The following is a 26,487-nucleotide window of genomic DNA, read 5'->3' as shown; positions in this document are numbered from 1 at the left end:
TATCATATCAAAAGGAAAATATGTAAAAACATTGTAATACCATAGTGCTTGTTTGTAAAAGTATGTGGAAACAGTTTCTTTTATAACATTATAAATATCTTTATTGACATTTTTGATAAGTTTAATGCATCTATGCTGAATACAAATATTAATTTATTTCAGGAAAAACATCGGTAACACTTTCTATGAAGCCTGTATCTATAATACATTATAAAAGTATTCTTAAGGCATTATAATGAATGCATAATGCATTATGAATAACTTTATAATATGTTGTATCATCTCATGAATATTCATAAGAACAGTTTTAATGTATTATAATAGTTACTTATTTGTGGTTATAGTTTTTAAGAGTGTGATGATTTATAAATCACAATGAACACGATCCATCCTCTTAAGTTACAATGGATTATATTTCTCATAGTTATAATGTATAAGTCTCATATCTTGCCACGTTACTTATGCTACTTTACTTAAAGCAGACAAAGACCACTTATAAGTAATAATAACAATAATATTTTTTTTCTCTCTCAAACAGCCATAAGATCAGATATCAGATCAGATGAATGTGTAATATGACACATTTGCTTTGAACATTTAAAAAAATATATAATATCAGTTTGATTGTTTTGATGGCACCCTTTAGACAGCTGTTGATAAGTAACTCTGCAACTACATGTCAACTAGCAGTCATGAGAGTATTAGTAGTGTGTCTGCTGAATATACTGCATGCTAACACTTTATTTTGATGGTTCCTCAACAGACAAACTGAGTATAGGATGCTTTGCAAGTATGTGAACATTCTACCTATCCTACCTAAGTCTACTAATACAATTAGTTTTATATATATATAAACATTGCACTCAAGAGATGTAGTAAGGTACTGTGCAGATCTTAAATAAACAATATCAAGCTATGATATAGCCCATTATAAATGAAGTAATTTAATATGGTGTTCGTTGTGTGTTATAAATAATCAACCACAAAAAAAACCACAAATACGTAAGTACTATAATGCATTATAATTGTTGTTATGATTATTCATGAGATTTTATAACTCATTATAAGGTTTTTTATAATGCATTATGCATTCATTATAATGCCTTAAGAATACCCTTATAATATGTTATAAATACGGGCTTCATAGAAAGTGTTACCAAAAAATCTTACTGACCCCAAACTTTTGAACGGTAGTCTGTTTTTTTATTTTTTTAAATATATTTTATTTTATTTTAACTATACATTTGTCCATAGAAATTCCCATGTAACAGAGAGAACAGGAGCAAAAACAAAATCAAAGGAAAAAAATAACTTCTCAGTGTTTTACATTAGTATACAGTAGCACTATCAACAGTCTTCTATCAACACATTTCCACTATATATATATGATCCTGACACCAGTTTATTGTATAATGATGAAATTAAACCTTTTACTAAAACGATTCCTTTCCATTTTCCTTTCCAAAATAGACAATGATGGTATAGCAAGGGGATTATTTTGTGATTTGAGTATGAAATTTCTTATTTGTAAATACTTAAAGAAATGTTTTGTAGGAATATTGTATGTATTAACTACTCTATTTCCTCAAATAACATTGTTAACGTATAGATCTGCTATCTTTTCAATACCCTTGTCAGCCCAAATTTTGAAGCCCGTATCTAATCTGCCTGGTTTAAACTTTGTATTGCTCCAAACGGGACTAAAACAAGATAAACGGTAAAAGGCACCTAATTGTTGTTGTTGTTTTTTTTCCGAAAATGCTATATAGGACCTTAATGGTGTTCTAAATAACCATTTTAATGATAGTTTTTAATTAATATTAGTATTATTTGTATATATTATTTATTAATATTGTTTTTTACCCCTCTGTCTGCCTGGTCTTATAATATCTTGAAGTGTCTAGGGTTTTACATAAAATCAACAACAACGTGTCAATTATGTACTTTTTTTTTTTTAATGACGTGAAATTGTAGCAAAAATGACAGTGTTCTAACAACAGTTATTAGCAGAATACATTAATGAATGACAATGGACATTGAACATAAATAACTGCTTAAAGAAGTAAAACAAAATAGAACATAAAATAGTGAATTGAAGACCAAGCTCCAGTGAAATATCGTCACAATCCTCTACAATGCCCCTTAGTTAATCGTTATCTGTATTTTGGTGTGATTGAATGGCAGTTTCTCTCTGCAGATGATGAGGTTGAAGGATGTGACAGCATCTGAAATGCACAGTTGAGTTTAGATATAGTTTGTCTCCTTTCATGTGTTTTTATGTGAAAACAATTGTTTATGCAGGCCAAAAGTAGTATGTGAGCACTTCACAGTGTTAAAAGGAAAAAAGTAATATAAAGTCATGGGATAGCTGGGTATGTTTATGCATAAACCCTAGTAATAAAAATATCTAACAAAATGGACTATAAATTCAGTATCATTGTTGCTTACTTAGTGAAGAAGAGGAGAGTATCCTTACCTGAATAGAGCTGGTCACAATTACATGTTCTCTTAAACTAAAAATAGAAAAGACATAGAAAAACCAATTAGCATTTGAAAGTTATAATTTATAGACATTTTAAGAGAGTGTGTTGACAGTCTGTGTAGTTGGATGGCTGATCTCCAGAAAATCAGTAATGAGGCATCTTAAGAGTGTAGCCTCGGTTAAGGTTTTACAGTAAAACAACAACAACAATAACCACAACAGCAGCATGTTGTGTGAATTAAGTGTGTTTTTATTGACATGCAAAATTGTCAGTGCTCTTACCAAGAGTTATTAGCTGAATACATTAATGAATGACAATTGACATTGAACATGAATGAATAAATAAAGAAGTAAAACGCAAAATAAGAACAAAAAATAGATGTGATGAAGACCAAGTTTCAGTGAAACAATCACAATCCAATCAATATGATGCCTTTAAGTCCATCATTTTGGTGTGAGTAAGTGGTGATTTTTCTCTGCAGATGATGAGGTTGTAGGATGTGATACATCTGAAAAACACAATTGAGTTTAGAGTTACGGTGTGTGTTTATGTAAACAATTATGTTTATGAAGGCCAAAAGCAAAAATGGACAGTATGTTTTCTTAAAAGAAAAAAAAAAAGTGATATAAAATCATGGTATAGTTTTAATATTTTTTTGTGACTGGGTATATTTATACATAAACCCAAGTAATAATTTAAAAAAAATATATAAATTCATTGTCTCTTTTACTTACTTACTGGAGAAGAGGAGAGAGGTTTCCACAGCAGAGCTGCTTACACTTATATGTGACCAAAAACTACAAAAAAAAGATAAGAACATGTTTGTTTGGAAACCAGTTACAATTTTTAAATTAAATTTGTATTTAACCTTTAAAGAACCATCTTTTTTTTGGAGTGTACAGCAATCATATAAAGTAGTCCAATAATTCCAACAAATAAAACAGCCCAATAATACCAATGTAGATTAGGACACTGTACTCCTCCTCTATCATATGACAAATATTAAAATATTAAATGTATTGTTTTAGAGTCTGTTGCAGTTGTACTGTTACATAATTTGGCATCTGTTATTTTAATAATTTTAAGAAAGAAAGAAAAACATTTCAGTACTGAGCTGCGTATAGATTGTATCCACCTGAGATTTGTACTTTGCATGTGCTCATTCAATGACGCAAATAATGGTGTAATGCAGAAGAAAACACAGGAGAAAGGCAAACTACAAACTAAAATTTTATACACCACTACACTTTCATGTGGCCCATGTGGGTCACTGTTTTTGGGTGCAAATTATTTGGTTCACTGGAGCGAAACGTGAAAGAATAAAGATTAAATGAGAGAGAAACGAGAGGAGGGAGGTTACTTGTCAGATAGGAGAATTATGGGTAATGGCAAGCCAGGTAAAACCATGGTTTCAGGCCATGTAGCAGATCAGAGCGAGATAAAAAAAATAAAAAATTTACACCCGACAGAGCAGCTCTGACCTGAGGCCGTCAACCAGCTGACCTGCACACTACAGGCACATCAGTTGTGGCTCTCTCATCTGTATGTGTGTGTGTGTGTGTGTGTGTGTGTGTGTGTGTGTGTTCAAACAGGTTGTGTGAGTGTGACAACAGGGGCAGTGTAGGAGTGTGTTCAGCCGAAGACGGACGCTGCCATTGCAAGACTAATGTGGAGGGTCAGTCCTGCAACAGGTGAACTACTGCTTCTCACCCTTGCATACCATCACTAATTACTAATTTACTTTGTTACTTAAAGAGATAGTTCATCCAAAAATGAAAATTCTGTCATCATTTACTCACCCTCAAGTTGGTCCAAACCTGTATGAATTTATTTCTTCTACTGAACACATAATTTTTGTGTGAACTATTCCTTTAATAAGCTTCTGTTAGGTCACATCATACCAGAGGTCGCGTTAACCGAAAATTTTTTTTTTAGCAGTGACGGAAAAATCTGAAGGCCGTCCGTCACTTTGGCAGATTACACACACTGAGGGTGATCTATTGTAGTTTATAACTGTAATTCCCAGCCCTGTCCAGTTGGTGGCGAGTGCGCTCCAGTGAGGCAGCAGTGCGCGCGATCGTCTCCAGAACAAAAATAAAGGTCTTTTGCTGTGTCTTTGATTACTCACAGGCGAGTATAGTAAAGCGAATCGCTTGATCTGAGGTGTCTACAACGATCTATCACGCCACATTAAAGCCAAAACGGTATTTATTGCTTGCATTTCCTAATAAAATGGACAGAATTTGAAACCTGAGACTGCATTTCATATCAAAAGTAACAACGCACAAAGTTTAGCCGATTGTCTAACGTCACTGTGCATTCATCAAATGAAAACAGCATTGATTGGGAGTTAAGAAACGATATTGGTTCATAAAAATAAGAATCTATTAAAACAGAGAAATCGGTTTTATTTTATTTTTTTATCCAGCACTAGCATATTTTGTTGTTTGTCCTCCGCTGTCACTGACGCAGTCTCTCTTCATAAAGAAATAAATGCATTCAATATGCTCGTCCTTTAGGTTCATTATTAAAAATGAAAACGTGAATAGAAATACAAGCAATTAAATGGGTTATTATAATTAAAATACGAAAATTAAAATGACGGGTAATAATAGATTATGACGGAATTTTTTACGACCCTGTCAGTCAAAATGACGGATAATATTAAAGTCTAACGCAACCTCTGCATCATACACAAATAACTCCAGTTATAATAAATCAATGGAGAAATGCTCGTTTGCACTCTTCGCTGCACACTGCAAGCTCAAGAAATAAGCACCACCTTTTTCAGATCTTTACATAAATTGTTTTGATAAATGTGAGGAAACATGAGCACTCTGCCAGTGTACTGTATGTCTGCTTTTTGTGTCTTTATATGTATTATAGGTGTAAACCAGGCTCTTTCAACCTCCAATTGGAAAATCCAGATGGCTGTAAAAAATGCTTTTGCTTTGGACACTCCCTCGCCTGTTCGTCCTCCAATCAGTACATGGCAATTAATATTACTTCAGACTTCCTAGAAGGTGATTTATCAAACATTTATACTGTTTTGACATGATTTACATTCTGAATATCAACGTTCACAATTCCCGCCTCCCAATGCAGTCACACTCTTCTTTCCTCACTCACTTTATCAGCACTTTTTGTATTTTTCAGGTAATAGTCGAGATATATAGTGGGGTCCAAAAGAACTGAGAACACATTAAAAAAAAGTCTAAAATCAGATTTTAGGTTTGGGCTTTTTTGGTGCCAAATTAATTAGAACTATTTCAGATTTTGCACATTTTTTCAGATCATTCAAACTGAATGATCAAACTTGTGACATTGATCGTGTGACTCTTTGTCTATAGATGGTCTAGATACTAGATCCAAGATACTCTTTGGATCATCTAAAATTATTTTGGTGAACATGACCATCAGGCTTTGCACAAACATTTTGAGTTAAAAGCAAAAGAGAGACAAACCAAATGCTAACACATAATGAGTTTAACATTTTAAGATTCCATTTAACATTTTGTTATGCTGATTCAATTTGTAAAGAACATTTCTGTATTAAACAATAAAAGCAAATGGAAGCACATTCACCAATGATCTCAAACTTTGTTGTGTGTACTCTGTATTCAGATCCAGATGGCTGGAAGGGTGTGTTCACCAGAGGGCACGAACAGTCCCTCATCTGGAAGGAGGGAGAAGTCTATCTGTTGCCCTACAGAGAGGAGAATGGCTTCTACAAAGCACCTGGTAGGACAACAAATATACACTTCTTCTTAGAACATGTAGGAGTTGGCCTTCTTTGAAGAGATTTACAGTCTCTGTCACGATTGTTGAGTTATATAGTATGCTTCCAATTAGAATATTTTTTATGACAAGGAAAATATCTTCAAGCTAAACCTGTAAAATTGATTTACGTGTTTTACATTTAAGTCTGTTCTTTTACTTATTCTGTTCTTTTCAGAGCAACTCTACTAAGCTGAACCTACCATAGCTTATGGTTTGACTGTGTGTGGTAGTGTAATTTATTCAAAGCTTTCTTTTTTATGCAAACAAACAAACAGATGATAAACAATGGGCTAGAATTAGCATGCTTGGCCATAAATAGTATTTTATAGAGCAGCCTTTGAAGATAAACCAGCTGTACAGGCCAGTCCAGAGGCTAGTTTTAGTCCAGGTCCCCTGAGTGTAGTGGACAGGGTGAGGGGATTTACTCATCTACACCGCAATTTACCGCCACGGGGAGACACTTAGCCAGACCAACTTGGCTGTTCGCTCTGGGAGAAATCCTGTTAATAGCACATCTTCATGTCTCACAGTTTTTTGCTGGATTACGAGTGGGACCATTACCAACACAACGTTATTATACTGAATACTCTTAAAATACACAAATGTGGCTTTTTTTTGCAGCATAAATTGAATAGTAAGGTTTCATATGTATCCACAAGGTCCTAATGTGCGTGTTTAGTCTCATCCATCTTTGTTTTCCCACCATCGACTGGCCACAGAGATGCAGTGTTGCCCTTTTTGCAGCACTTGGTGCCGTTTCTCTTATCACTGCGGCACAGAGCTTGTTTGTGCTGTTCTGGCCGCTCGACTAAAATGCGCCGAGATCTATTGCTCCCCCGATGCGTTTAACGATCTCATTTGCTCTCCTTCCCTCTCTCTGTTTTCCTGCTTACTCGCATCTCGTCATTCACGTGCATTTCCTTTAGAGTACAGCCACCCTGACAACTGGAACAACACCCGAGGACTTTTTAGATCATCCTTTTCATGAACGTCACTCTCTGATCTGCGGTGTACTCTTTATTTGGATCTTTAATGCTTTTTACACAGCACCGGTCTCAGTGGAGATGAAATTTCGATGTGAAGGAGGCACGTTTTCCTGATTAAGTCTGTCTTGAGTATTGGAAGGATGAGTGTGTGTTTGTGTGCAAATGTTTCTTCACTTGAATAGCTCATCTAACTGGGCACAGCTTTGGGCTTTTGACACCGCTGAGGCTGCCATGTCAACAGAGGGGTGAGACAAGATACCATAGCCAAGCAGCCAAGCCAAGAGTTTAGCTGGCTGACTGAGCCAGACTGTGTGTGTGTGTGTGTGTGTGTGTGTGTGTGTGATCTCCCCAGAGGTACATCTGCTCCATGGTGAGAGGACAGAGTGGAACATTTATCATAGCTTTGAGGAGAAAACAACATGTCACACACACACACACACACATGCTCACATAAACACACATACACACCTCCCAAAAGCTGGTCACAAGCTGTCTCGGAGTCACAAACACAGATGGAGAGAAACGGAGGTCGCTGTGAGATTAGAGTTAGAGAGGGATGGGTGTTGGAAGGAGATCTAAACGTCTCACGTCCTCAGAGAGATGCGTCCAGGTACCACATTGTGTCCATGAACAACTTGGCCCGTGCACCCTGACAGCCAACCATATGCCTGGCATAAATCTCTCCGGCAATCAGAACTCGCTGGTGAAACGTATAAAATGTGATCAACTGAGACAAGTGGCACAAATTAGGCTCAATCCTTTAATCACTGAGATTGATGTTTAAAGCCAGGGTTTAATCATGATATCCAACCCAACTTCTCCTCCCGTATGTAAGATTGTACTGATTGTAAAATGCAGAAATATCAATAGAACTGCAGCAATAAGGCCAGACTCCTCTGTTAAAAGGTCTGATATATGCCGCATTGATGCTGCCGCTGTGTTTTTTAGTACAGTGGGTGGCGTGGGATGACACCGGGAAAAAGTGCGAGCACACCTCACTGTGGTTGCAATGAGGTAAATACTGAATAAATGCCTGATTTATAAGCCTGTCCACCGGCACCATCACTAAATGATCTGCCTCTCTTCTGTGTAACAGCTGGAGGATCTTCACTGTGTAACTTAAAGGGACAACTCTCCTGAAAATTACAATTCTGTCATCATGTATTCACCCTATGTTGTTTCAAATCTTACCTACTTTCTTCTGCAGAACATGAAGATATTTTGAAGAATGTTGGTAACTAAACAGTTTGGTGACCATTGATTTCCATTTTATGGACAAAAAACAACATGAGAGTTATTTCATTTTGGGGGAACTATCCCTTTAATAAAGCTTTAGGAAATACAGAAACCCTTTTAGCAGTTTATTTTTCCTCTTAATCACCATCCCTTAATCAGTATAGACTTCATATGTTGTGATCCAAACAAAAATGAGGCTGTAAGAGAGAGAAGTACAGTTGCATAATATTTTAATATATTTGTAACTTTTGTGTTGCATTTTTTGTATTTGTGTAATTATGTACAGTACACATAAATATATATTAAATCATATATATTTAATTATAATTAAAATTCTGCATTAAAAATAAAATGTTTATTTTGTAGCATAATTATATTCATATGAAATTATGAAGGTTGTGACAATTAGACATGAATTTAAACCAACCTGGTCTCATGTCATAAACATACCTGGGGGCACTTTTTAGCAAGTTTCGCCCTCGTTTCATAGAGAAATGTCCACTGAGTGGCGCTAAAACACGGGTTCAATACGTAAACCCTGGCACGTTTTTATTATGTTGATATAGCTACGTATTGCTGTGTTTTTATTATGTTGCTTCAGGTACGTATTGCGGCAGTTCAGAATACAAATATCCGGGGACCGTCGCTAAAAATGAATGCTCTATCGTGTTGGAAATATGCCCTACACCAAACCCAACCCAAAACCTACCCGATAGTGTTGACAAAAGCAAAACTGATATAAAAACGCATTTGTTGATGCAACCATGCTATTTGAACTTCCTTATATGCAGATTTGAACTGTTTTGTCAAACCGTAGTTACATGGGATTTGAACCGGAGCTCCTCACCTCTCAAATACATCTCTGTACTCCGTGAGCTACCGAACAAACCTACCGTCTATGAAAACCCATAAATATGAAGCTGGATATGTGTGATGCTAACGTTCAAAAGCATCAGTTTTCAAATCTCCCAACATATTCATTTTGTTTTGTCATAACATGATATTCTTCAAGTAATTGTGCGAAAATTACGCTTTATTAATCAAAACTCTGTAAATTTGTGTGACAAGGAATAAAAGGCGTCGGAGTTTAACTGCCTCTAGTTTTCATTTCTTTTGGAAACTGCAGTGATATGTACTTATTGGTATGTAGGCCTATTTCACGTCTCGCAAAAAAAACGTGACCCCAGGTAGGCTACTTTTATGCCATGAGACCAGGTAGATGTAAAGGATAGTTCGCTCAAAAAAATGAAAATCATGCCATTTGAAAACTGTATGACTTTCTTTCTTCTTTGGAACATAAAAGAAGATATTTTGAAAAATGCTTCAGTATTGTTGTTGCTGCTTTAACATGACAATGGAAGTCAAAACTGTTTGCCAATATCTTCTTTAGTGTTCCAAAGAAGTAAAAAGTCATACATTCATTTTGGAACCAAATGAGGGTGATTTGGGGTGAACTATTCATCTGCATAGTGTTGAATGGACTGAACTCACAGCATTGCTTTCATTTGCATCACATTGACTATGTAGTCTACCCAGTCTGAGTTTTATTGCAACTGTTTAAACATTGAATGTTAAAAATAAATTGTTTAATTTCCGTTCCTTTAGAGATTATTTCTTCACATTCTGCCCTTTAAAGTACAAACCTAAAAACCCCAGAAAGATGTAGAAAATGCATTTCAGCAGGCCTCTCCCTATAAAAACGACCCAGATGCTCAATCCATCCCCTCAGAGGGATTGTTTGTGTGAAGCTGGGGAAATTTAATTGAGGCTCAGTGGGTTTAATTGAGGCAGGGAAAAGTTAAAGCCCGGATTGATTGTTAAGTTTGATGGCGGCTCGCTAAATGTCACCAGGCTTTGTCGTCGTGGTGACGATTAATTTGTTTGTCTGAGAAAGGGTTAACACCTCCATTTAATCGAATCTGATCTTGAAGAGATGGGAGTTAAACAGGTAGCGCTGAAAGCTATGAGGGATGCTGTGTTCTTTTGAACTGCTAACATTACTTTTATATTATATTTTCTCATTTCTAGCTTCAGTTGTTTCACCAGACTCAGATTGTTGAGTGTCTCCAGAGAATCAGTTTCGGGTGTTGGGGGGGCACACTGTAGATATTTTTTTTTCCAAGTTAAAATTTGCCTCAGCATCTCTACGGGTGCTGGAGTTTGTGAACAAGCTCTCATTGCGTTCTATCAGACCTGAAAACAACAGGAATCCAACAGGTACAGAACATTTTAGCCTCCTTTTGTTGAAGTTGATTCATACTTGTCTCTGCATGTGGAACGGCAGGGGGGTGGAGAAGAAAACACACTCCTGCTAAGTATCTAACAAGCTTTCAGGTTGTCAGTGCTTAGAACGTTGAACAGCTCTTTGTTTCAGGTGAAGCATGTGGTGCCGTGCATGTATTTCAGGGTTCAGTTCGAGGGTGAAGAGATGATGGGAACAAGAAACTCCTAGGGGTGCCACATAATGGTCCAATGAGAGATTTGATCCCACAGAGCGGCTAATGCTTTAGATAACAGGAAGGACATCATTTTGGTATAATTTGTGTGTTGACTTTTGACAGTATGCAAATAATTATGAATCACCTCGCCACATTACATTACAGCATCACAATTAGACAAGTAAATGTTTTGAATGTGTGTATTTTTTGAAACGTTGGAACTAATATTTTCTGTTACTTCTCACATTAAATTACAGATTCTAAATGGGTAAATAAAGTTTAAGGGGCCACAGAATGCAATTTATTTTATTTATTTATTTTATGTTTTTGCACTTCTTTTGCCTTGTAAAGGCAAGATGTGTGAATGGCCAAAAGTATTGAGAGTAAAAGAAAGGGTTGACATTACTGAACCTCTATCCCTAAGCAAAGCATCTAATCACCACCAGCAGGTGTAAGCGTTTCTCTCAAAGTCCCAATACAATAAAACAATTTTACTGTAACCACTGGCTATTCTGTTGTCTGGGCAAAAATTTTACAGTCTGTCTTTCCCTTAGCTCACCCTCTCCATCCTATTCTATCACATTTTTCACAGGTATTACTATCACTTTATGTCCTCAGATGTGTAACTCATCTCTGGAAAATGTTCTTCGACTGAAGCAAGCATTAACTTCTGTGAGGAGTAAAGACTAACCGCCTACAGATACAGTGGCCCCAAGGAGGAATTATGGTCCTGCGAGACCCTTGGGCACCAGCTGCTTGGAGGCACCCCATTAAAAACAAATAATTAAACTCACACACACACACAACCACCTTGGGATGGGTGTAAGCATTATTTAAAAGGGTGTGCTGTATGAGAACTTACAAAGAATTCAAGTAAGATAAAACAAGATTGTTATGGTATGTTTTAATTGTTGGGAATTTTGCCTCGATCATAATTTTGACTTAATATTTAAGATAATTGCAGTTTTATATTAGCTGATACTTTTATTATATATTATTTAAATATTCTATATTAATTATTACATGTTGGAATAATTTTTATTTCATTGCTGTGAACCTTTTTTTTTTTAATTGATCATTTATTTTAACAGTTTTTTCAAGTGCTGGCTCGCTGTTTGCTATATCACTTTTATATTTGCAGTGCCTTGTTGCATTGCAGGCATCTCAGCTTGAAGCTCCTGGAGGCAATAATCTATACATGAGTAACATAACCTAACAGAAACTTACATTTCAATGCAATTGTTTTTAAATATCATATTTCATAGCTACTTGTTCATAGATAATAGAATAGGATGGCCTAAATTTTGCAGTGCTCAAAAACAATTTTTTGCATCATGCAAATTAATTTGGAATGCATTAAAAAAAGCATTTGCATTTTTCTGCATAAAGCCACTATGTTTGCACAGTAACCTCAGAAAATGGATAAATCCACTGCACAGTATATATACATAAATATAGTACAAGAACACCAGCCCAGTGATATTGAATTTAGAAATGAGATTCAGTACCACATGCTTCTGTATTCTCTACTGGTATTTTAAATACTACTGCTACAAAAGGAATGTAGTAGAGCTAATGGCAAGCTTGACTGCTGATGCTATTTAAAATGTGCCAGGTACTTAACATCCACTCATCCACTTTTCTATATTACAGACTTATTCAGTGGAGATGACTTTATGAGCTTCAAAATATATATATTATATGCACACAGTATATATGTATGAATGTGTGTGTGTGTGTCCGTGCATGTGAATTTTGGTGGAAGCTCAGCATGGGGTTCTTTGAAGTCTTGTTAAAGCTCTTTAATGAGGCTGGAAGATATGAGTGGCAATTATGTTCATCCTCTTACACTCTCTTGCATATAGAGATGTACAAACACAATAAGATCAGAGAGATACAACTGTCTTTTTTATCCAAAGCAGAAAAATCCACTTTCTTTCTGTGAACTGAACATTTTGGCCTCCTATTATATTTTTACAGTTGTTATCTTTCACAGTCACACACTCTTTATTGTGCCTGTGTTTATCTTTGGTAATCGGGTCGTTGCGGCTCAGTGGCTGGTGTAATGTGCTGGTAATCTGCAGGTTGTGAGTTTGTGTTCCAGAAAATTCTGCGCTGCCCTTGAGCAAACCACTTAACTCAATTCACAGCCCAGCTGTTGCTATCAGATAGATGTTACACTCATGTTTGCTTAATCACACCATGGTCATACAAATTGGAATATGCACAGTACGTGTTAAATGTTTTATCTTTATATTGCAGATAAATATCTGGGGAACAGGTTGCTAAGTTACGGACGCACACTTGGCGTGTCATTTACGGCTGAGCTGGAGGAACTCTTGCCCAGAAGTGTGACCGTGATGCTGGAGGGCTCCGGAATATCAGCTACTGCTGATTTGTACTCTCAACAGGAGATTTATTCCTCATTGGAGAAGATGCCCATCAACACTTTCAACCTCAGGTGTGTGTGAGTGAGTGTGTTATTCCCTACTATCTGCTAACATGTGTGCTGAAATATGGCACATGGTTTAAAAGCAGAGGTGGGTAGTAACGAGTTACATTTACTTCGTTACATTTACTTGAGTAATTTATTTTGGGTAACTAATACTTTTAGAGTATATTTAAAAATGGGTAGTACTTTTATTCTTACTCAAGTACATTTTTAGTGAAAAAACGGTACTTTTACTTCGTTACTGTGGGTGACGCTCCTCTCGTTACTTTATCTTAATGCATACAAGTTAAAAATCCTTCATTTTATTCCAAGCGCGCCATCTACTTTTTTTTCTGGGCAATGAGCGTTGCCCGTTCGCGAATGATTCATTCTTTTGAGTCAATTCTATTCGAAGGCTTGATCAAACCAGTTGGCAGACCAATGAATCGGTTCGCGAATCAGTTTGAATGATTCGTTCAGTTCCCTGCAGCACGCGCTGAGTCGTCTGAAGCGGTTCTCACTCAGAGTTGTAACATCAAGAGCGCTGAAGACGTGGCTCTGGATCAACAGTCAGTTGAAAGCAAATCTGCAAAGGCTATGGTTTACTAGCTATGAAGATCTTTATTAGATGAACACCGCGTGTGCTGTCGGTTCCACAGGTATAGATTCGATTACAATACACGATACCACTATGACATTACCAGTTTGTTGTACATGTACCTTACACATTAAATACAATGTATATTTGATTCATTAAATAAGCTGTGACGGAGTATGAAATAAACACCCGCCAAACCCGCGTTAGTTCCAGGAGGAATGCCTTGCCTAGACACAATTAATATGGAAATTTTCACAATATTTACGCTTGCAGAAATAAAGGCTACATTTGTTTACATTTTGCGGAACAGACGGAAGAAGATCCGTCAATGTGCATTTGTTTCGTTATGTTCAGATGTTCTGTAGCGGTCATGTGAGGAGATTTTACTCTTCTCCGTGTCAGAGGTTATATACATTTATAATACATAATTAAACTTTAAAATATAATTTAATTTAACTCAGTGATGCAAATCAGAATTTGTATCAGCTGTTACTCCAGTTTTCGGTGTAATATGATCCTTCAGAAATCATTCAAATATATTGTTTTATTACCAGTGTTGTTGAAAAAAAACAAAAACAAAAAAACAGCATATGCTGGTTAGGTATGTTTTGAAGCTGGGATGCTGGTTTGTGCTGGTCATGTGCTGGTCTTGAGCTGGTTGGACCAGCTTAAATCAGTTCAAACCAGCATCCCATGCTTCAAAACATACCTAACCAGCATATGCTGTTTTTTTCAACAGGGAACAGTTTTGCTGCTTAATATTTTTTGGAACCTGTGACAGTTTGTTCAGGACTCTTTTATGATTAGAAAGCTAAAAAAGAACAGCATTGATAATAAATCAGGCTGATAAAAATTCTGATTTGCATCACTGAAATAAATTACATAAAAAAAATTAAAGGTATTTTGAACGGCAGTGTGTGTGTGTGTGTGTGTATAAAAATGTATCTAAATATCTATATATCTAAATAAAAATAGACTATATTCAGTATATGATCCAAAGTAACTAGTAACTAACTACTTGAGTAGTTTTTTTATCCGATACTTTTTTACTCTTACTCAACTATTCAGACTATTACTTTTACTTGAGTAAATATTTCTTCAAGTACTTTTACTTTTACTTGAGTACAGTTTTTGGGTACTCTACCCACCTCTGTTTAAAAGGCATTCAAAGATCAGATTTGGCTTGAACAGTTCAAACTTAAACTACTTGGTGTTCTGGCAGGATTATTTCTAATATGTATTCATCTTAAATTTCACGTGCTTATGTAAATGGACAGAAATTGCTTAATCAGATCATCTGTACTCTTTATAAAGACATTGCAGATAGTAAGAGTAGCATACTATAGCAAATTTAGCCAAGATTTTAAGTAGGTTTGGAAAGGGTAATTAAATTATGCCTCATTGTGTACTTTTAACAATGATCTGATCACTTTGTGTGTGAATAACTAAGCCAAACAATCTTCCCACGTAAGTATGTGTTGTGATTTTATATTTTCACGGAATCCTTTATCCTAGTTTTTATAGACTGGATGCAGGTACTTTCCTTCACCAATTTTGTCATATAAAACATATATCTTAATCCTTTTGCAAATCTTTTTGTGCAAAACAAAACAGTATAAAAAGAACAATTAAACTTTTCTAATGCAATTCTTCTCTATACTATTTCTTACTTTCATCTTTATTCTAGTCCACTCCTCTGAACACTCCTATCATTTTGTATTGACATATTTCTTATGTCACTGCCTCTTTCGGTTGAATCACTTTGTTGTATTACTTATTTGTAATAAAGTAATACAAGTAAATGTAATTATGAATCAAAAGGCATTGTAGCATTTCACACAAATCAGAGAAGAGGACAACTTGCCAAAAACTCTTAAGATCAGGTGGTAAACCACAAAATATAAAACAAACATAATGCTCTTTAAGGACATTTGCAGGCTGGTAGGTTCACATTATGTTGAAATTCAATAAGAATACTGTTGTTGATGTTGCTAATGAGGATGTTCATTGCATTTTAGCTTAAATGTATGACCTTGTGATTGGTGAAAAGATGCCAGATTTATCACAGTGTTGGGCTTTCTGTTTAAAAATATATTGTAGTTGTTAGTTATAATTTATTCTTGCAGTGCTGCTAAAAGCTCTTTATTACACCAATTACTACACCATTTTCACATGTTTAGCACTCACAACTTAAAAAAAAAAAGCATCTTAGTACCAGGTGGAAGCAGATATTATAGGAAGAAAAAATTGTGTGAATTGCTTTTGTGTTTTCTAACGAAGGTATTTCAGTTTCCATGGCAGACTGAAACATTTGCCCACTAAGACCTCATGGCTTATCAAGTATTTTTTATTATATAATTAGAAATGTGTGAAAAGCAGTAATAAACATCAGAAAAGAATTGATATTTCAGTCATGACATCTGTGTGTGTGCGACATGTACATCTGTTAGAATATGGCCATTTTACTTGGCAGTGTTTTCTACTAACCTGAAGCTCGTCTGTTCATACAAGCATGTACATTTGCATTTGTTGTTTTGACAAGCACTTTCCCACCAGAATGACAAGAAAGGTTCATATATTTTGTGACTCACTCATACCGAGAGACTTTCCTTATTCCGTTGGCTTAAATTGACTAGACCTAGTGTGCCTTAATGAAGAGCCTCAGTTTTACGTAAATATGTAAATAAAGTCTGAGGAGCGTTGTTTTCTCTTGAAAAACACTGCCGTAGTCATTTTAGCATACACAGTCACATGTTTCTAACTATTATCTCTCTGCTTTCTGGTCTCCAGGTTAACAGAGAAGAGTGTAAATCCATCTATTGCCCCATTTGAGTTTCTCCGAATGCTGTACAATCTAACCGCACTACGTATCAGCAATGCAGGAGGCCAGAACTGTAAGTCATTGTTCATATATATATATACTGTATATATATATATATGTGTGTGTGTGTTGTTTATATGTTTGTATATGTGTGTTTTGCACAATTGTGTAAGGAAAAGATATGCACTGAAATGAGACAGAAATGCAGTCATTAAAGACTTAAAGAAATTGATTTAAAATGGCAAGGGAACGTGCATTTCTAACTTGGCAGTATGACTGTAATCAGCCATCGATTAGTAGTCTAGTGGAGCCTGGAACTTTGTTCATGCCCCCCAGTACGTCCCTGGCCTGTGATTGTGTTTGGTGATTGTCTTTCACTGTGGCATGAATTCTGTGCTCATTGAGATATATGCAGTGATGTACCACTGTACTTGCCAGTTGGAAAATGTCACACACTGGAATGCAATACAGCTTGGTGGATTATAGGTATGAATGTTTCCATTCTAGCATGAATTCAATGTTTTATTTCTTTAAACGTAAATCACCATGTTGTATTTCATTTAACAGATTATTTTTTTCACTTTCAAAAAAAATAAAAAAAATAATGTAATGATGATTTTGCCTTTAATTCTGGAAAAAGAATGACAATTAGGTTTATTGAACATTACTCCTGTGCAATGACCGTGTTTCAGTGTAGCATAATTTGAGTTTGCATGTGTTATATTCATTTCTGTTTATATTTAGTTTTACAGGGTTAAGAGATGTGCCAAAAGGGTACTTGTGATCTTACAAGGGTACATAAAGAACTGGGGCCGGTTGCAGACTGGTCATAACTTTTTATATTCAGTTATGAAAAGGTAGACTGGTCTTATTTATATTGAAAAAGTAAGACTTTCTTTACTCTTTACTAAACTATGTCTAAAAAGGGTAATATTTTATGTATTTGAGGTCTGATATGTGGGAACAGTGACGAGAGAGAGGTCAGCATTGCCATCTAATCAGCCAATATTTGCTTAAATAGCCTGCATAGCACTTCATTTTGACCAAATATATTTAATCTTGATTTTTGTAAAATGTAAATTTTTTTGTGAACAATTACAGTTTTGGACATATAAGGTAATAAAAATATTTAAAAAATACCTTAAAGTAACTACAAATGAGCATGTAAAACAAATATCTTAAAAAAAAAAATTCCATGTGGAGCATGCCTTTCATGAAAATTCCATGTGGAGCATTGTATGTGACTTCATGTACGTCGGTCAGCATATAGCACCTGAAGCTTTTTCTGTTCATAGTGACTTTTTAAATTAGCATTTGTGTACATCTTACATCTCTAAACTCTGTACATCCCTGCCAAGCTGCACTTACACATGCAGCATTACATGGAGCATTACTGAATATGTCTTCTCTCTCTCACACACACACACACACACACACACACACACACACACACACACACACACACACACTTTGTCTCTCTCTTGTCTATTTTCTTCATCAAAGGAAGTAAATTGCATCTTACCAAAGAGCATAATTATTTTTCTACCACGTCCTGCACTGACAGGTCCTCTCATTGATTCTTGGAAATCGCTGCGCATGTGTTTGAACCACTCTCCCCTTCTGCTACAATGTGCAGTGTGCACGTGATAATCAGTTTGTCTGTATATGGCCACGCACACGCAGATTCCGGTATCTCTCAAAAGCACATGCAAACATTAGTTTTCCTGGCCATGTCCTGATATGAAAGTTGAGACGATAGGACACAGAGACCCTGGAGGAAGAGAGAGAGTCGAGGTGAGAGAGAAATTCACTATCTATCACTATTTATGAGGCAGTATGGATCCCTGAGAGAAACAAAGACCCACTCACCTTCACCATGTTCCACCTCTCCCCACTCAGCCCTTATTGATTAATTCATTCCTTGTTCATTTATTCATATGGTGATCAAAGATTCTATCTGCTTGCACCCAGTGGTCCTGATGTCTTGTCTGTGTGTAAGCAAAGGTGAGAGAGAGGCAGAGGGGAGCTTTAGCAGGCAGGCTAGCTAAGCTACATCGTGAGGGCAATTACAAGTGGATGGGACACAGTGATTTCACATTCAGTGTAGATTCATGGTGGAATGCGCTTTCCAAATCCATCAGAACTGCTGAATCCTTTTTTCCCTTAAAAAAAAACAAACAAAAAAATGTTTGAATGGGCACTTGACTTTTCTTTTTTTTTAAAAACTTGTTTTTCTGTCACATAGCATCTTACATATATTTACTGTTATGCAATTTATTTGCACCCCAGGGATTGATTATTTATTTATTTGTTGGTTAGTTGGTTGGTTTGTCTGCACTACTGTTCAACAGCTTTTTTTTTTTTTTTTTGTACATTTAAAAAAACAACAACTCTACAATATCACAAAACTTGTGATAAATTGTGAAATATTAGTTTCAAATAACTGTTTTCTATTGTAATATATGTTCAAATGTAATTTTTTCCTGTGATGGTGAAGCTGAATTTTTAGCATCATTATTCCAGTCTTCAGTGTCACATGTTCCTTCAGAAATAAAGATTCTAATTCAAATTGTTCATAAACAATTGTTGATAAATATTATTATTATCAATGTTGAAAACAGTTGTGCTTAATATTTCTGTGGAAATCATGATGCTTTTTAAAGGATTCTTTAATGATTAGAAAGTTTAAAAGAAAACCTTTTATTTGAGATTTTTTGTAACATTGTATATATCTTTACTGTCACTTTTATCGATTTAATGCGTTTTTGCTTAATTAATTTCTTTTTTAAAAATGATACTCGTCTCAAACTTTTAAACTGTAGTGTATTTATTTATTTATTAGTAGGTTGTACAATTATTATAAGTGATGTATCTTTTGTCTTGTTTACAGACACCTCCCAGCTCTCCAGGGTAAGCTTTGAATCTGCAGTCCGGACAAACTACAATATGGTTCCACATGCTTCATGGGTGGAGGAGTGTACTTGTCCCATAGGATTCACTGGGCAGTTCTGTGAACACTGTGCTCCTGGATTCACCAGGGAAACCCCTAATGGTGGACCCTTCTCCCCTTGTGTACCTTGCAACTGCAATCAACATGGGACCTGCCATCCTGAAACAGGTTGGGAGTGTGTTTGTTTGTTTGGTTGCATGCAGTCTCAACTTTTTAATGCAGGGTGTCATTCGGTGATATGACATATACTGTTTCCTCACCATAGTAATGTTTATTTTGTCTGTATAGATACACTAATCTTCAAAATTTGGGAAACGCTAATACATTGTTGTTGTTTGAGAGAAAATGATACTTATTCACTAAAGATTTGATACATTCATGCATTTGTAATCATTAATCATGCAAGTGTCAGATGTGGCTTTTTCTTTGGGCTCTTTCGAAAGGCCAGCAGCATCTCAGCATCTTCTCTTGACTACTGCAAATAAAGCTGGTGTTTAGCGTGTGCTGTTCAATGAAGCTTCCAGCTAAGCATCAGTGAGGGGTCTCTTTCTCAAACTGCAGACTCGTACATTCTCATCATTTTGTTGTGAATCTGGGCTGTCCACTTCTCTCCCCCGTGCTGGTTAGATCCTGTTTGCTTTGTTCTTTTGTTCTTGTGTACAGATAATCCTTTATCTCTCATAAATCAGCACATTAGAAGGATTTCTTAAGGATTATATAGCACATTGTTTTCTTAGTAGAATGGAGTAATGGCTGCTGAAAATGTGGCTTTGCAGTCATAGCATATTTTAATATATTTTTAAATAACAAAAAAAGCAAACAACAGCACGCACATCTATCTCAAATGGATGCTCGACTAAAAAACAAGTAGAAGCATATTGAAAATGCAAAGTCGGCAACACCTAAGCTCCAAAAGTATCAAAGAAAAATTTATTTATAAAAAATTCACATAGAGTGTAACGTTTCGAGCACACAGGCTCTTCATCAGACAAATGAGCAACACTGATATGCCTCCATTTATACATGTGAACAAAAGGTCACATGACCTAACACAATATAACCAATATAATAATGATAATAATGAATAAACCAAAATAACCGCAGTCAAAAAGAAAAAACAACAACAACAACAAAGAACTATGCAAAATAACAAAATACAATTCTCAATACACAATACAACAACATTAATTAATACCTGCCTACATACATAAATTCAACCAATACCATCAAAACCTTTATTGGAGCTGTATAAAAAGCCACATAATTGGATAGGCATTCCATATTTAAAGAAATGGACGAATATCAAAATCCTCATTTAAACCTCTTGGGGACAAAGTATCTAATGTAAAAATCCAAAAGGCCTCACGTTGTAAAAGTAATTTATTAATGTCACCACCGCGCCGTGGACACTTAACTACCTCTATTCCTATGTACTGAAGAGTGGAAACGGAATGTCTCGAGTTTACAAAATGCTGAGCTACTGGACTTTTCGGATCGCAATGTCTAATTGCACACCGATGTTCAGAAATACGATTTTTCAAAGGTCTACTAGTCTTACCAACATAACATAAACCACAAGGGCAACGCAACAAATAAATAACATTAGCCGTCTTGCACGAAATCGTACCCCGAATCTTAAATATTTTCGTCGTATGAGGATGTGTGAAAGTCAATGTCTTATATGTGAAATTACACTGTTGACAGTTACCACATCTGTAATTCCCATATGGTATTTTATTCAAGAAATGAGGAGCAGGTTTCAAATCAGATCTGACCAAAATATTACGAAGACTGGGTGTTTTCTTATACACTAAACGAGGTGGTTCATCAAAACACTTCTTGAGACCGGGATCACTCTCTACGATGTGCCAATGTTTCAATAAAACATGATGAATGTCCTTCGAAACAGGCGAATATTGAATATAACAATTAACCCGATTATAAGACATTGACTTTCACACATCCTCATACGACGAAAATATTTAAGATTCGGGGTACGATTTCGTGCAAGACGGCTAATGTTATTTATTTGTTGCGTTGCCCTTGTGGTTTATGTTATGTAGGTAAGACTAGTAGACCTTTGAAAAATCTTATTTCTGAACATCGGTGTGCAATTAGACATTGCGATCCGAAAAGTCCAGTAGCTCAGCATTTTGTAAACTCGAGACATTCCGTTTCCACTCTTCAGTACATAGGAATAGAGGTAGTTAAGTGTCCACGGCGCGGTGGTGACATTAATAAATTACTTTTACAACATGAGGCCTTTTGGATTTTTAAATTAGATACTTTGCCCCCGAGAGGTTTAAATGAGGATTTTGATATTCGTCCATTTCTTTAAATATGGAATGCCTATCCAATTATGTGGCTTTTTATACAGCTCCAATAAAGGTTTTGATGGTATTGGTTGAATTTATGTATGTAGGCAGGTATTAATTAATGTTGTTGTATTGTGTATTGAGAATTGTATTTTGTTATTTTGCATAGTTCTTTGTTGTTGTTGTTGTTGTTTCTTTTTGACTGCGGTTATTTTGGTTTATTCATTATTATCATTATTATATTGGTTATATTGTGTTAGGTCATGTGACCTTTTGTTCACATGTATAAATGGAGGCATATCAGTGTTGCTCATTTGTCTGATGAAGAGCCTGTGCTCGAAACGTTACACTCTATGTGAATTTTTATAAATAAATTTTTATAATTTGGTAGAGGGACTTTGCATTTTCAATATATTTTAAATGCAATTCTTTCCTGGGATGGCCAAGCTGAATTTTCAGCAATTTTCAGTTTTCAGCGTGTGTGTGTGTGCATTTATTTGAAATAGAAATCTTTTGTTTATAATTATATTATAATTATGTCTTTCCTGTCACTTTTTTATTATATTTTTGTCAGAACAAGGTACATTGAAAGCATTCAGTAACAGAGGCACTTTCAAATGCTTTAATTTTTATCTTTTCTACCAACAACAACAAAACAAAACAAAAAACATGGGGTCAGGGGTAGAGGATGTGGGGGTGTGGGGGTGGGGGCTCAAAGTTGTAGGAGTACATTCTTCTCGATATAGATTATTAAAGGATCCCATGTTTTGTAAAATGTTCTGCTTGATCCTCTGAGAAAATATATAGATTTTTTTCAGTTTTTAGAAAGAACATTACATTACTAAGCCATAGTGACAGTTTAGGTGGCATTGGTGATTTCCACTCTAAAATAATTCTTCTTCTAGCTATTAATGTTGCAAATGCCAAGGTATTTTCTTTATCTTTAGTTATGATGAATGTCGCATGTGACTCCAAACAAAGCCATTATTGGGTCTTTCCTGTCACTTTTGATAAATTTAATGCATCCATGGTAAATAAAAGTATTACTTTCTTTCAAACAATCAAAAAAAATAAATAAAATGATCCCAAACTTTTGAGTGGTAGATATAATTTTAGAATTATAATTATAAAAAACTTGAAATTATTATAGAATTGTAAAAAACTTATTTTAAATATTCATTATTTTAAACTGTATACAAGTTTTTGAATGCATTTTTACTAATTAAGAGCTACAGTGTTTCCAAACTTTTAAATAGTGGTGTAGTAAACCTACAAGTACAGTTCCTATTTCTTCTAGATTAAAAGAAGCCTCTATCAAAAAGACCATTTGCTCTTTTATATAAAAGATGGAAGTTCTAGTCCTACAGCTGCCATACTTACTGCTGCAATTTATCCACAAGTGGTCTGCTTATACTGTAGGCTTCCAAATACATTTTTATACCTCCAGCAAAATCACTCAAATGTTCTTCTCACAATCCTCTTCTTGTTTCTGTCATTTTCTGCACTGCTTCCCCTTGTTCCTCTCTCACTTTTTCATTCCTCCTCTTGTTCTTTCCGTGACCCCATTAGCAGCTAGAATGGCAGACTGTCTTTCTGTACAGGGTAGATAGAGTTCACACTCGTTCCTCTCTCCTCTATTAGACCTGCGAGCCAGCCAGGGGCTAATTAATTGTAATGTCGATTGCACAACAAAGATTGTTTGTTTGTGTTCGTCTACTTTCAGCAACGACTCCTGGCGTGGATTTGGCGCTCGTCCTCCCCTCTTTCTCTCCCCCTCGCTGGCTCTGACTGTCTCTCTTTCGCACTGATGAGTAATTTCACTCTTTTAATATGCGGCAAATTAAACCTCCATCGTTCTTATTATGAGTGTAATGTGTGATTAGTTTGGTACAAGTCTTTAACATTACAAATTAATGTCAGACATGACTTTATCTACCACTCGGGGTAGGCAAAAGGACAAACGAGAGTAAGCGATTTGCATATATGCGTGAAAGAGGGAGGGAATGGAAGGAAGAAGGAAAGAGGGAATCAAAGCAAAAGGAGCTCAAGGGGGGGGGGGGCGAAAGATCGAACGAATGTATGCACAGGAAATCTCCACCTCCCCAGAGAAAAGGAGGAGCCCGTTCCTTTTATTTATTTATGAACCTGTTTAACTTCAAAGCAGATTTCGCCTAAGTCACAGCGGGCGCTGTTCATTGCCATTTAGCTGCTTAAATATTTTCCAGGTTCGTAAATAGAACTAGGCCCGCAAGGTCCCTGCTGAAAACCAGCGTGCTTTTCATTAGCATATGCATACGTCACTCTTCATTTTTCTCCGTGCCAAAAACCAAAGTGTGTTTTAATCTCGTTTTGCATTCGTAAGCGTAATTATGTTTTGTTAGTCCTTTGATGAGCATTAATTCAATCTTATTTCCACTTCAGGATGGGTTTGTACACTGACAGGCCACACCCCTTTGATTTATTATTTCCGCACGAGAGGGTGTTTCTCCCTGTAATGTAATATGGTTGTAATTGGCTGTTAATTGGTTATTAGTCTTGTCACTCAGCACAGGTGTTGTTTGTTTGGTCGGAGATAAGAGAGGAGGGAATCTCACCTCTCCGGGCTGGATCCAGTGGTGCTTTGTAATTGTGATTTATTTAAAGTCCGCCTGTTCGTGTCATCTCTATTTTCCTGCGAGCAACACAACAGATTGGAAAAAGTTCATATTTGCAGCGGAAAAATGGAACGGTGGCACAGTGTTGTGCTGGAGGGCTAATGAAGTCAAGCATATGTCCTTCGGATGCACATATATTTTGCATGCGTGTGTGTTTTCTGGTCTCTTTCTTGAGTACTTTTCCCGAGCGCGTTAATTTAAGGGATCCCATCCATAAAATTAGGCTGAGAGGGCTTGTATTTGTATGGAAGAATCAGGGAAAGAATAGAGAGAGCAGCAGAAAAAGAGGGGTTTGCTGATAATATGGGTTTTCATATAAATGCATTTACATTAACTGCTACAGTCACAGAAAGTGCAAGAGCATTTATATCTCACCTTGCGCCATTGTGTCGTTTTCATTCTCTCTTCTTCACACTTTCTTTCTCTCCACACCCTTTGCAAAAGAGATGTGCATTCGATTTGGATCAGTAAATATAGCAAAAACAATGAATAATTGTATAGCGCATAACAGCACATAAAAATAGCATTCATCTGCTTAGGATGTTTGTCTGTAATATTTACTTAATCAAAACCAGCAAATAAAGAAGATAACAGCACAAGCTTGCCTAAAGAGAACTGAATGGTCACCCCAGACTTAAATATATTCTCGCATCCTTGTATTACATGAGGTCCTGTGTTCACATGGGTTTTAAAATGTGTTTTATAAAGGTGACTCACACATTAAAAAGGCTGTTTTTCTGAATGTTCTATTCTGATTTTTTTTTTTCTGTTCCTACCATCATCATTGTTCCTACATTGAATCCGGCCTTATGAAGGAGGTGAAAAAGATAATGAAAGGAGAAGGGAAAATACATGGAAGACGTTCTGTAGTGAGAAAGACATCTGCCTGTCTTTGTCATAGATGATCGGCTGTCTATTGTTCAGAGTTGTGAGAACATATCTTCAATTCAAAGACTGAATGAAAAGACTCAGCTTTCAATCTTTGTAGTTTCTCTTTTAGAAGTGAGTATCAGGACATCGGTGAGTAAAATCATTCTGAAGCTTCAGATGTCCGTTTGCCAATACACCTTGTGCATGGTACACAATACAAGAATTATTTATTTATTAAAAATTCATTTGATTTTATTTCTAGACTGCTATATATTCCTTAGTTTTCAAGGCTCACCAAGGCTGCGTTTATTTGTTTAAAAATACAGTAAATACAGCAATATTGTGAAATGCAAATAAATTAGCTGTCTTTTATTTTAATATATTGTAAAATGTAATTTATTCCTGTAATGGCAAAGCCAAATTTTCCGAGGCCGTTACTCCAGTCCTCACTCCTCAGCATCACATGATCCCTCAGAAATGATTTCTTATTATAATAGAATAAAGCCATTTATTTCTTTGAAGAAGAAATTCAAAAGTCCCACCCCAGACTTTTGAACAATAGTCTATACTCAGAAACGCTGTGCTATACATAACAACAGAAGGTAAAACAAAGCATAAATAAAGACACATACAAACTCTTAAATAAATATTTTTGCTGTAATTGATTTCAAAGATTTATTCTATCTGATGCCATTGCAACATAAAAAGTGTTTGGCTAACCATCTGGAGCCTCATAAATGAAAATGCTACAGTGTAATTAGCTCTTTAATGTAGACCAAACTGTAATGAATATTCTAACAAGCTCGACCGCCTTATGACGGATGTAGTCTGGCAGCTACCGGAGGTCAAGAACGCCCTTTTCCCAAAGGACAGCTGCAGGGATGGGTCCTTTTCAAGCCTCTGTTTTTGGAAAGAGAGGGACGTC

General features: G+C 35.8%; 1 protein-coding gene and 1 long non-coding RNA gene across 3 annotated transcripts in view; one reads left to right on the top strand and one right to left on the bottom strand.

Moving 5' to 3' along the window:
* The window catches only part of lamc3 (laminin, gamma 3), a 77,754-nt gene that overhangs the window by 34,366 nt on the left and 16,901 nt on the right, over positions 1-26,487 (top strand). For both annotated transcript variants that reach the window (XM_058777705.1, XM_058777706.1), the window contains 6 exons: positions 4,076-4,174; positions 5,370-5,506; positions 6,108-6,224; positions 13,186-13,384; positions 16,743-16,846; positions 19,664-19,891. In XM_058777705.1, coding sequence (XP_058633688.1) covers positions 4,076-4,174; positions 5,370-5,506; positions 6,108-6,224; positions 13,186-13,384; positions 16,743-16,846; positions 19,664-19,891 — 884 coding nt within the window. The remainder of the gene's footprint in view (positions 1-4,075; positions 4,175-5,369; positions 5,507-6,107; positions 6,225-13,185; positions 13,385-16,742; positions 16,847-19,663; positions 19,892-26,487) is intronic.
* Positions 1,892-4,670, bottom strand: LOC131541759 (uncharacterized). Its single transcript, XR_009271576.1, has 4 exons — positions 4,283-4,670; positions 3,218-3,280; positions 2,477-2,991; positions 1,892-2,225 (listed from the first exon to the last, which is right to left on the bottom strand). It is a non-coding gene; the product is annotated as an uncharacterized LOC131541759 (long non-coding RNA).

This window comes from Onychostoma macrolepis, chromosome 05 (assembly GCF_012432095.1).
Source record: "Onychostoma macrolepis isolate SWU-2019 chromosome 05, ASM1243209v1, whole genome shotgun sequence".
NCBI lineage: Eukaryota > Metazoa > Chordata > Actinopteri > Cypriniformes > Cyprinidae > Onychostoma > Onychostoma macrolepis.
Note: the sequence above shows the minus strand (reverse complement) of the source record. Positions and strands in the feature narration are given on the sequence as shown.